This window comes from Trematomus bernacchii, unplaced genomic scaffold (genome assembly GCF_902827165.1).
Source record: "Trematomus bernacchii unplaced genomic scaffold, fTreBer1.1, whole genome shotgun sequence".
NCBI classification, from domain to species: Eukaryota; Metazoa; Chordata; class Actinopteri; order Perciformes; family Nototheniidae; genus Trematomus; species Trematomus bernacchii.
This window is the reverse complement of record NW_022987869.1, coordinates 1265862-1277500: the sequence shown is the minus strand read 5'-3', so window position 1 is coordinate 1277500 and position 11639 is coordinate 1265862. Positions and strand designations below refer to the sequence as shown.

General features: G+C 42.0%; 1 protein-coding gene across 1 annotated transcript in view; it reads left to right on the top strand.

Annotated features, from left to right (window-relative positions):
* prr12b (proline rich 12b) overlaps nt 1–11213 on the top strand; it is a 71302-nt gene extending 60089 nt beyond the window's left edge. Inside the window, 7 exon segments of the mRNA XM_034113799.1 lie at nt 1313–1446; nt 2520–3226; nt 3834–3953; nt 5345–5442; nt 5594–5725; nt 6355–6450; nt 10471–11213. Of these exon segments, the coding sequence (XP_033969690.1) occupies nt 1313–1446; nt 2520–3226; nt 3834–3953; nt 5345–5442; nt 5594–5725; nt 6355–6450; nt 10471–10605 (1422 nt within the window). The 3' untranslated portion in view covers nt 10606–11213.
* Nucleotides 11214–11639: the final 426 nt, after the last annotated feature.

Sequence of the window (11639 nt, the reverse complement as noted above, 5' to 3'; positions counted from 1 at the left end):
GGGACATGGTACACACACAGGACACGGTACACACCACAGGACAACGGTAACACACCACAGGACACGGTACACACCAAAGGACACGTACACACCACAGACACGGTACACACCCAGGACAGGTTACACACCCACAGGACACGGTACACTCAGAGGGACATGGTACACACCACAGGACATGGTACACACCACAGGACACGGTACACACCACAGGACACGGTACACTCAGAGGGACATGGTACACACCACAGGACATGGTACACACCACAGGACACGGTACACACCACAGGACACGGTACACACCACAGGACACGGTACACACCACAGGACACGGTACACACCACAGGACACGGTACACACCACAGGACAGGTTACACACCACAGGACACGGTACACTCAGAGGGACATGGTACACACCACAGGACATGGTACACACCACAGGATATGGTACACACCACAGGACACGGTACACACCACAGGACATGGTACACACCACAGGACACGGTACACTCAGAGGGACATGGTACACACCACAGGACATGGTACACACCACAGGACAGGGTACACACCACAGGACACGGTACACTCAGAGGGACATGGTACACACCACAGGACATGGTACACACCACAGGATATGGTACACACCACAGGACATGGTACACACCACAGGACACGGTACACACCACAGGACACGGTACACACCACAGGACACGGTACACACCACACAAACACATCTCTGTCTCTGTATTCTGTTTACATATCTTCTCTCTCTTTTGATTCTCGGACACATGTTACTGGTACATGCAGGCGGCTGCAGACTAGTTACTAGTACCGGTTTAATACAGAAATACTGACAGAACCACATCCAAAAATCCATTACTCCATTATTAAAAAAAACTGTTAAAATGGCCACTGTTTGATTTGAAGAGTCATTTGTGCCGAGGTGCTTCTTTAACAGTTCTTCTACACTGCTGTGTGAAGTGTGATGAGCCATCTGAAGATCACAGGACTCAGAATGCAGACTGTTCATTTTCTTTACAGTGTGGCTCGTAGAATCCAGTTTGGTCGGTCCTAATGTTCATCCTGTTTAAAGTAATTAGATTGTTTTTCATGTTGCTGATGTTACCACATGTATTGTTAAAATGTATGTTTAGTGTTCTTTATTATTTGTATTTCGTTTTTGTAACACATTGTACAACATGCTTTGGCATAATATGTTTTTGATATGGTCATGCCAATTAAGCTCCATTTAATTTGAATCAGTTTTTCATATAGAACAGTACTGTTTCCTTACTCTTGATCTCTCCTCCCTCAGTATCTGGGATACTTTGGTGATGCCAAAATGCGCTACCAGCGTCTGTATGTGAAGTTCTTGGAGAACGTCAACAAAAAAGATTATGTGAGAGTGTGTTCTCGGAAGCCCTGGCACAGAGCTGCTCTCACGCTGAGGTGAGGACACTTGAGTTTGTGACTTTCATTCAGAGGCAAGGACATAGAGATGAGCTGACACAGCTGGAGCTGCAGATACAGATGTGAGGAATGAGACGTGTGTATTGCTGGGGTAGTTGCTCAAAAGAAGTAATGCATTACTAGTTACTTAAAAGAAAAGAATGCCTTTACTAAATGACTCACTGCTGAAAGTAATGAGTTACACTACTAGTTACATTACCTTTGGACTACTCTAACATCACCTGAGATGCACTATATAACAGATGACGAATAACAATATAAAGTGAAACCTCGTGTATGCCCGGATCAAGGACTACCTCTGTTACTGCTTTGTGTTTCAACAGCCTTAACTTCACTTCACAGAAATTCTTTGTCATACTTAACATAACTTAAAATAAGTTATCCTTACAACCATCTACTGCAAACATGAATTTGTTCAAAATAACATAAATAAATCAAATAAGACTTTGGCCCTCATCACAATATCAGACTGTGATGAGACTTCAGAGAAAGTAACATTGCCTATAACTGTAATTGAACAGTGCATGTAACAGAACAAAGCCTATGTTTGTATGCTAGATGTATTAATCTTACTGGACATGCTCATCACAGAAGTGATTAAACCTCATGAGGAGGAGTCTCTCAAATCGGTCAAAGTCAGCACAATTTGAAATAGTGTACATATCTCCAACCCTCAAAAGACGTCTTATGCCATTCTGCCATTTTTGCTCCGTCTCCTCATTCATGAACTTGCGTGCTAAAGTTACTTCCCTTCATACACCAACATAAGTTAAAACAGGTCAGACGAGTGTAGCCAAGCTAAAACGGACGTTTGATTCACATTATGCTGATTAAAGTAACGCAAGTAACGTGATCATTTCACGCTATGTAAATGTAATGTAATTGTTGCTGTTATCCACAGTAAGGGGTTACATTACTGCGTTACAGACAAATGTAATCTGATTACTGTCACGTGTTGCTTTGCTCCGACACTGGACATGTGTCTAACATGTACCACTGATAACAGCTCACATTGATTGACAGCACTGTGTGTTTACTCTGATGATTGACAGGCGCCAGTCCCTGCCCAAACAGCTGCCCAGCACTCACAATGCCCCCCCGACTCAAGGAGAGAGGGACGACAAAGAGAGGCAGAGAGAGAGAGAGCTGAAGGAGAGGAGGGAGAAGGAGGAGAGAGAAGAACAAGAGAGGGAGCAGAAAGAGAGAGAGAACATGGAGAGGGAAAAAGAGGACAGAGAACAGAGGGAGAGAGAGCGTAAAGAAAAGGAGAGAAGACAATATGAGAGGGAGAGAAAAGAAAGGGAGAGAAGGAATAGAGAGCAGAGGGAGAGACAGGAGAGGGAGAGGAAAGAGAGGGAGCAAAAAGAAAAGGAGAACACTGATAAAGAGAGGGAAAAGAGGGAAAGAGAGAGGATAGAAAGGGATAAGGAGACGGAACGGAGGGAGAGGGAGAAATGGGAGAGAGAGCTGAAAGAGAAGGAGGGTAGAGAGAGGCAGAGAGAGAAGGAGAGAGAGCAGGGAGAGAAGGAGAGAGAGCAGAGAGAGAAGGAGGAACAAAGGGAGCAGGACAAAGAGAGAAAGGAGAGAGAGGAGAGAGAGAGGAGGGGTGCGGTGGAGCTTGGGAGGCTGGAGAAGAAGATGGAGCGAGGGTCCAGAGACAAAAGCTCAGAGCACCCCCCCAAGAAGAGGAAGAAGTGGCTGAAGGAGGTGCCGTCCTCCTCCTCAGAGTCCTCCTCCTCCCCCCCCAGTGATGATGAAGGTGTGTGTGTGTGTGTGTGTGTGTGTGTGTGTGTGTGTGTGTGTGTGTGTGTGTGTGTGTGTGTGTGTGTGTGTGTGTGTGTGTGTGTGTGTGTGTGTGTGTGTGTGTGTGTGTGTGTGTGTGTGTGTGTGTGTGTGTGTGTGTGTGTGTGTGTGTGTGTGTGTGTGTGTGTGTGTGTGTGTGCAGCTAGTTTGAATGACTTTGTATACTGCAGGGTAGCTTGTGAATTTACTCCAGGTGGAACTAAAGTCTGATTTAAGACTTGATTATATTTCACATCATTCATCCACATCTGTGAAGTAACTAAAGGTATTAAATACATGTAGTGGAGTAAAAGTACACCATTTACCTCTGAATTGTACTGGAGTAGAAGTAGAAAGTAGCAAAACATTTAAATACTGAAGTAAAGTCCCTAAAATTGTACGTAAGTGCAGTACTTGAGTAAATGTAATTAGTTACTTTACACAACTGATCACATGTCACTGTCTTCAGGTCTGTTCTAGTCTGTGCTTATGTGAGTTATATGTGCGCCTTGTTAGTGTAAGAAATGATCCCAGGTCAGTTTCTGCTGTGCTCAGGCCTTCAGTGCAGCTGCTCTGTGTTTCAGGAGCTGTGCGGGGGGGGGTTAACAGCAGAGCCATGAGGGAGGTCTTCAGGAGCTACGTGGAGATGCTGGTCAGCACGGCTCTGGACCCAGACATGAGTCAGGCCCTGGAGGACACTGATGGTGAGCAGGCAGTAGGACCAGCAGGAACACAAGGAAGGCTTCAGGAGATGTGTGAACACACTAAGAAAAGACATAGACTGTTGTCAGGGTAACGCCATATCACCAAACTGCTTTTCAGGGACCACACCTGTGCTTTTGTAACTCAGGTGATGCATTTATGAAAACGTGCAGCATCACCCCAGTGAGAGCAAACCATGAGGTGGAACACGTGGGAGATATGGATGAGGCTTACTTCCCTCACAAAAACTGTGATGTTTTATATTTGTGTGGCGTCACTTTTATCCCGCAATAGAAAACATGTTTTCATCTTAATTGAATCATCCCAGGACATTTGTGTCTATGTGGAGACAGAGCCGACAGAAGATCACTGCTGACACAGAGCCGACACTGTAGGACACATTTAAGGAAGTCACATTGACAAATAATAAATACACTTACTTTTTAAGTCCAATGATCTTTGAATTGTTCGTAGGACAGACAGACAATGTTCTGTTTACAGAATAAAGAACATAATACAATTAAAGCAATCCATATGACAAAAATGATCATGTGAATATAAATGAAAAAGATAGTTTCAGCAATGTGTCAAACAGACTCCAGGGGCCGCACAAATTACAATGTTGGCATCAAGCAGGCACAACCACAACTCATGATCCAGATGCAACCATTGGACGTGGCAATCTGCAAGAGAGACATAAATACTCCTGCTGAGATAGAAATACATTAATGGGAGATAGAGAGGACATGAGTACATACAGATAGAGAGGACATGAAGGTAGCGGGGACAGGATGTTGGTTAAAGGCCCCGACAGTCTAAGCAGCAGCAGCAGCAGCATCGCTAAGGGCTGGTCCAGGGCCAGCTGAGCCAGCTCCAACTATCATCTTTACCAAAAATGAAAGTCTTAAGCTGAATGTTGAATGTGGGCTTAAGAGACAGCTGGTTCCTCAGGAGAGGAGCCTGATAGCAGAAGGCTCGGGCTCCTGTTCTACTTTAGGAACTATTCAAGATAAGAGCTGAACTAGTTGGAGGAAAGGGTGCAAGAACACTCTGTCACAATGCTAATCATGTTGCACTCTGAGACCCCTACCTACCTTCACAATCCTCTAACTGGAACCATCATATTCTGTGACAGTAACACAGCAAGCCTATAATGTAATACATTTCTGCATTAAAATAAACTAGATATTTCATATAATTGATAAATGTTTCTGTTTCAGTGAAACTAGAAACAGTTCTTTTTATGATGAAGTGTGTTTTCTGATGAACACCTTTAGAATCTGACTGCATGACAACTACCTTATGCTTTTGATTGAGAGACCTCTAGTGGACATATTGTGTGTTTCAAATCCAAGATTTCAATATAAATAGTTGTTGCACTTTGACTCCTCAGATGAGTTGTACCTCCCACCCATGAGGAAGATTGACAGCCTGCTGAGCGAACAGAAGAAGAGGTTGTTGAGAAGAGTCAACATGAGTGTTCAGCACCAGGTAAACATCTCCGTTTCCTTCTTCTCTTTCCTCAAATCACAGACTGTCTGTTGATCATGAAAAACAACCTATACCTGGGTGTGTGTTTTTATAATGATACATTACAAACATCTGAATGTGTGAGCGCTGCATTCTGCTCTCCTCTCTCCAGGAGTTGCTACACATATTCCCCACAATGATGGCAGACCCGCTGGAATCTGGGGCTGTCGTAGTTCACCTCGGTGGGGAGGGTTACAACCGCAAGACCCTCAACAGGGTGAAGAGGAGCATCAACAAGCAACAGGTCAGAAACAAAGTCCCCCCCCCACAGGGAAGTGCTTCTCACTGCTGTCTAATGCTGAGCTTTTCACATGTGGAACATCAGGAAGACATGAGCTGAGCACAAACAGAGACAGTGGGAGTCACTCTGTTTACCATCAATAACAACGACTTCTCTGAACTGTGCATGGACATTCATCTTTACGTTTCGGAAAAGATTGCAGGATGTAACAAAATGGTAAAAGGTCCTCTCACTTTGATTGTAGGATAAGCGGTTGAGGATCTGTGAAGGTTGGGCGGGGGGGGGGTTTATGAACATAAAAGTAGGCTGATAAGTGAATGGCCCACATATTGGCAGAGGAGAAGAGTTCCCATTGTTCTCCATTGTTACGTGGTGAAGACAGAAATCTGAGACAAAAGAGGAAAGTGAGGAAATCTGTTGTTCGAAGTCTAAGTGAAGTGAGTGTAGACCACCACAGAGGAGGATAACATATCTCATCAAAGAACATCCTCCTACAGTATATAAGTTCAGCTGGAACCCATTGTGAAGTATTATTAAGTTTAACTGCCATGTTTCATTGTGCTTTATCAAATGGTGGGGAAACATTCAGGAGGAAACTCTTCAACCTTGTTTTCTCTCACAACCCTTTTCAGGATCTGAAGCTCTCAATAGAAACGTGTCGGATCTACAGTCTGTATCACTCCCTTCACCACTACAAGTATCACACCTTCCTGCACTGCAAGAAGGAGGTAAGCAGAGCTGCGTGCTAAATGTGTTCAGCTTTGAAGCTGCTACAGCCGGCATATTTACCATGACTCGACACAAATACTGTATGAATGTGTGTGAATATGTTTGAATGTGTTTGGATGAGTATGAATGTGTGTGAATGTGTTTGAAAGTGTTTGAATGTGTTTGAAAGTGTTTGAATATGTGTGAATGTGTTTGAAAGTGTTTGAAAGTGTTTGAATATGTTTGAATATGTTTGAATGTGTTTGAATGTGTTTGAAAGTGTTTGAATGTGTTTGAATATGTTTGAATGTGTTTGAATGTGTTTGAAAGTGTTTGAATGAATGTGTGTCAATGTCAGTGAATGAATGTGTGTGAATATGTGTGAATGTGTGTGAATGTGTGTGAATGTGTGTGAATGAATGTGTGTGAATGTGTGTGAATGTGTGTGAATGAATGTGTGTGAATGTGTGTGAATGTGTGTGAATGTGTATGAATGTGTGTGAGAATGTGTGTGAATGTGTATGAATGTGTGTGAATGTGTGTGAATGTGTGTGAATGAATGTGTGTGAATGTGTATGAATGTGTGTGAATGTGTGTGAATGTGTGTGAGAATGTGTGTGAATGTGTATGAATGTGTGTGAATGTGTGTGAGAATGTGTGTGAATGTGTATCAATGTGTGTGGATGTGTGTGAATGTGTATGAATGTGTGTGAATGTGTGAGAATGTGTGTGAATGTGTATGAATGTGTGTGAATGTGTGGGAATGTGTATGAATGTGTTTGAATATGTTTGAATATGTTTGAATGTGTTTGAATGTGTTTGAAAGTGTTTGAATGTGTTTGAATGAATGTGTGTCAATGTGTGTGAATGAATGTGTGAATGAATGTGTGTGAATGTGTATGAATGAATGTGTGTGAATGTGTGTGAATATGTGTGAATGTGTGTGAATGTGTGTGAATGTGTGTGAATGTGTGTGAATGAATGTGTGTGAATGTGTGTGAATGTGTATGAATGTGTGTGAGAATGTGTGTGAATGTGTGTGAATGTGTGTGAATGAATGTGTGTGAATGTGTATGAATGTGTGTGAATGTGTGTGAATGTGTGTGAGAATGTGTGTGAATGTGTATGAATGTGTGTGAATGTGTGTGGATGTGTATGAATGTGTGTGAATGTGTGTGAATGTGTGTGAATGTGTATGAATGTGTGTGAATGTGTGTGTGAATGTGTGAGAATGTGTGTGAATGTGTATGAATGTGTGTGAATGTGTGTGAATGTGTGTGAATGTGTGGGAATGTGTATGAATGTGTTTGAATATGTTTGAATGTGTTTGAATGTGTTTGAAAGTGTTTGAATGTGTTTGAATGAATGTGTGTCAATGTGTGTGAATGTGTATGAATGAATGTGTGTGAATGTGTGTGAATATGTGTGAATGTGTGTGAATGTGTGTGAATGTGTGTGAATGAATGTGTGTGAATATGTGTGAATGTGTGTGAATGTGTGTGAATGTGTATGAATGTGTGTGAGAATGTGTGTGAATGTGTGTGAATGTGTGTGAATGAATGTGTGTGAATGTGTATGAATGTGTGTGAATGTGTGAGAATGTGTGTGAATGTGTATGAATGTGTGTGAATGTGTGTGAATGTGTGTGAATATGTGTGAATGTGTGTGAATGTGTGTGAATGTGTGTGAATGAATGTGTGTGAATGTGTGTGAATGTGTGTGAATGTGTGTGAATATGTGTGAATGTGTGTGAATGTGTGTGAATGAATGTGTGAATGTGTGTGAATGTGTGTGAATGTGTGTGAATGTGTATGAATGTGTGTGAATGTGTGTGAATGAATGTGTGTGAATGTGTATGAATGTGTGTGAATGTGTGTGAATGTGTGTGAGAATGTGTGTGAATGTGTATGAATGTGTGTGAATATGTGTGAATGTGTGTGAATGTGTGTGAATGTGTGTGAATGTGTGTGAATGTGTGTGAATGTGTGTGAATGTGTGTGAATGTGTGTGAATGTGTATGAATGTGTGTGAATGTGTGTGGATGTGTATGAATGTGTGTGAATGTGTGTGAATGTGTGGGAATGTGTATGAATGTGTGTGAATGTGTGTGAATGAATGTGTGTGAATGAATGTGTGTGAATGTGTGTGAATGTGTATGAATGTGTGTGAATGTGTATGAATGTGTGTGAATGTGTGTGAATGTGTGTGAATGTGTGTGAATGAATGTGTGTGAATGTGTATGAATGTGTGTGAATGTGTGTGTGAATGTGTGAGAATGTGTGTGAATGTGTATGAATGTGTGTGAATGTGTGTGGATGTGTATGAATGTGTGTGAATGTGTGTGAATGTGTGGGAATGTGTATGAATGTGTGTGAATGTGTGTGTGAATGAATGTGTGTGAATGAGTGTGTGTGATGAATGTGTGTGAATGTGTGTGAATGTGTATGAATGTGTGTGAATGTGTATGAATGTGTGTGAATGTGTGTGAATGTGTGTGAATGTGTGTGAATGAATGTGTGTGAATGTGTATGAATGTGTGTGAATGTGTATGAATGTGTGAGAATGTGTGTGAATGTGTGTGAATGAATGTGTGTGAATGTGTATGAATGTGTGTGAATATGTGTGAGAATGTGTGTGAATGTGTGTGAATGTGTGTGAATGAATGTGTGTGAATGTGTATGAATGTGTGTGAATATGTGTGAGAATGTGTGTGAATGAATGTGTGTGAATGTGTATGAATGTGTGTGAATATGTGTGTGAATGTGTGTGAATGTGTGTGAATGTGTGTGAATGAATGTGTGTGAATGTGTATGAATGTGTGTGAATGTGTGTGTGAATGTGTGAGAATGTGTGTGAATGTGTGTGAATGTGTATGAATGTGTGTGAATGAATGTGTGTGAATGTGTATGAATGTGTGTGAATATGTGTGTGAATGTGTGTGAATGAATGTGTGTGAATATGTGTGTGAATGTGTGTGAATGTGTATGAATGTGTGTGAATATGTGTGAGAATGTGTGTGAATGTGTGTGAATGTGTGAGAATGTGTGTGAATGTGTATGAATGTGTGTGAATGTGTGTGTGTGAATGTGTTGTGTGTGAATGTGTGTGAATGTGTATGAATGTGTATGTGAATGTGTGTGAATGTGTGTGAATGTGTGTGAATGTGTGTGAATGTGTGTGAATGTGTGTGAATGTGTATGAATGTGTGTGAATGTGTGTGAATGTGTGTGAATGTGTATGAATGTGTGTGAATGTGTGTGAATGTGTGTGAATGTGTGTGAATGTGTGTGAATGTGTGTGAATGTGTGTGAATGTGTGTGAATGTGTATGAATGTGTGTGAATGTGTGTGAATGTGTGTGAATGTGTGTGAATGTGTGTGAATGTGTGTGAATGTGTGTGAATGTGTGTGAATGTGTGTGAATGTGTGTGAGTGGATGAACTGGAGGGTGACAACATTTGGAAGCTTTCAGCTCAGAAAGCGTAGTGTGGTGATTATGATGCATCACATCATCAGACTGATCGTCCTGTTGAATCCATCTTAACCAACACCAAGGGGGAGCAGACAGGATGTCAGTAAGAGATCTGATGAGGGCTTATTATAATCTGAACCGCCTGGACATAGGGGACCAGGTCAGGTAGGCTAGAGGGGCCGAAAGAGACTTATTTATTTCTATATTTGGGCCACAAAAAGCCTTTGTGAGCACCAAAGCTTACGAACAGTTAAAAAGGAACGGAAGGAGAAGTGTTGGATGGAAAATAAAAGGTTTATTGTTCACACAAATTATAAGTTCCACTCCAGGAACAGGGAAGCCGGGCGGTGTGACCTATGTGTGTGTGTGTGACCTGTGTGTGTGTGACCTGTGTGTGTGTGACCTGTGTGTGTGTGTGTGTGTGTGTGTGTGTGTGTGTGTGTGTGTGTGTGTGTGTGTGTGTGTGTGTGTGTGTGTGTGTGTGTGTGTGTGTGTGTGTGTGTGTGTGTGTGTGTGTGTGTGTGTGTGTGTGTGTCTGTGTGTGTGACCTCCTGTGTGTTGCTGTGCAGACGGACAGCGTGCAGCAGGCTGCTGAGGACCCGGGGCAGGAGGAGGTGGTGCAGCAGTGCATGGCTAACCAGGGCTGGCTGGACCGCCTCTTCTCCTCCTTCGTGGACCTGATGAGCCTCAGTGCAAAGGCCTGAGAGGGAAAGGACCTCGGCCCGGCACCCAACTCACACACGCACCTGCCGTATGCTGGTGGAGCGAGAACAGCCACTGTGGGTTTGTTCCTGGGAGGTTCACTTGTGTGGACAAGTGTTTCTTTTATTATTGAGTCCATTTTAAAGTACCTCTTTATGTATTTAAACATATTGAAATGGATGGTAGGGAACTAAGTGACTATGATGGATTTTTCTCCAAAGTCAAAAAAGGGACCACAAGATCATTTGTCTAAACAGAATACTGACCCATAGGCGGTCTGTAAGTATGTATTAACAACTATCATTTGTATTATTTATACAAGTACATTTCCAAAATGACCATCCAAAAATGGGATTAGTTGCTGTTATAATTTTTTTTAAATGTTTAAAGGGATATATATAAAGCGGCCCGCCTGCAGCGCTTAGCTTCTCCAGGATTGGGTGAGACAGTGAGGGTTCAAGGACTATATGATAGTCTCCTGTTTCTCCCTGCCTCAGTGACAAAGCCCTTGATGGAAGAAATGTACTCAAAACTAAGCTGTGTTCTTACTGTTTGTTCTTCTAAAGACATGGAGGGATTTAATGCCTGAAAAGACGATGAATGAAAAAAATATAAAGCACGACTTTCTTGAAGAAAGTGTGAAGTGAAATGATCCAAAAGCATAATGTAAGTGTTTAATGTTAGTCATTTTATCTGTTTGTTGTTGATGGATATTTCTCATTATTTGCCCTCTCAGAGGATATTCTTGCAGAGCAATTTTGTTGTTTTGATTGTGTAAATATTGTACAGCTACTTCATTCTCTAGTTTCCAGTTGCTCTTACATGAAATCCTGTATTTGACATAATGAAATAAAAAGTGATGATGAATAAGCTACCTTGTGCCAAAGTCATTTCATTACATTTTGTGCAAAGCATAACCACCATAAGTATGCCAGCTGCTAGGCTACTTCATGCAAAGTGATATAGCTTATGCTTATCATTTTGCTAAAAAGTGTGCCTGTTGTTCATTTGAGTAAACTTGAATGCACCATGTGAG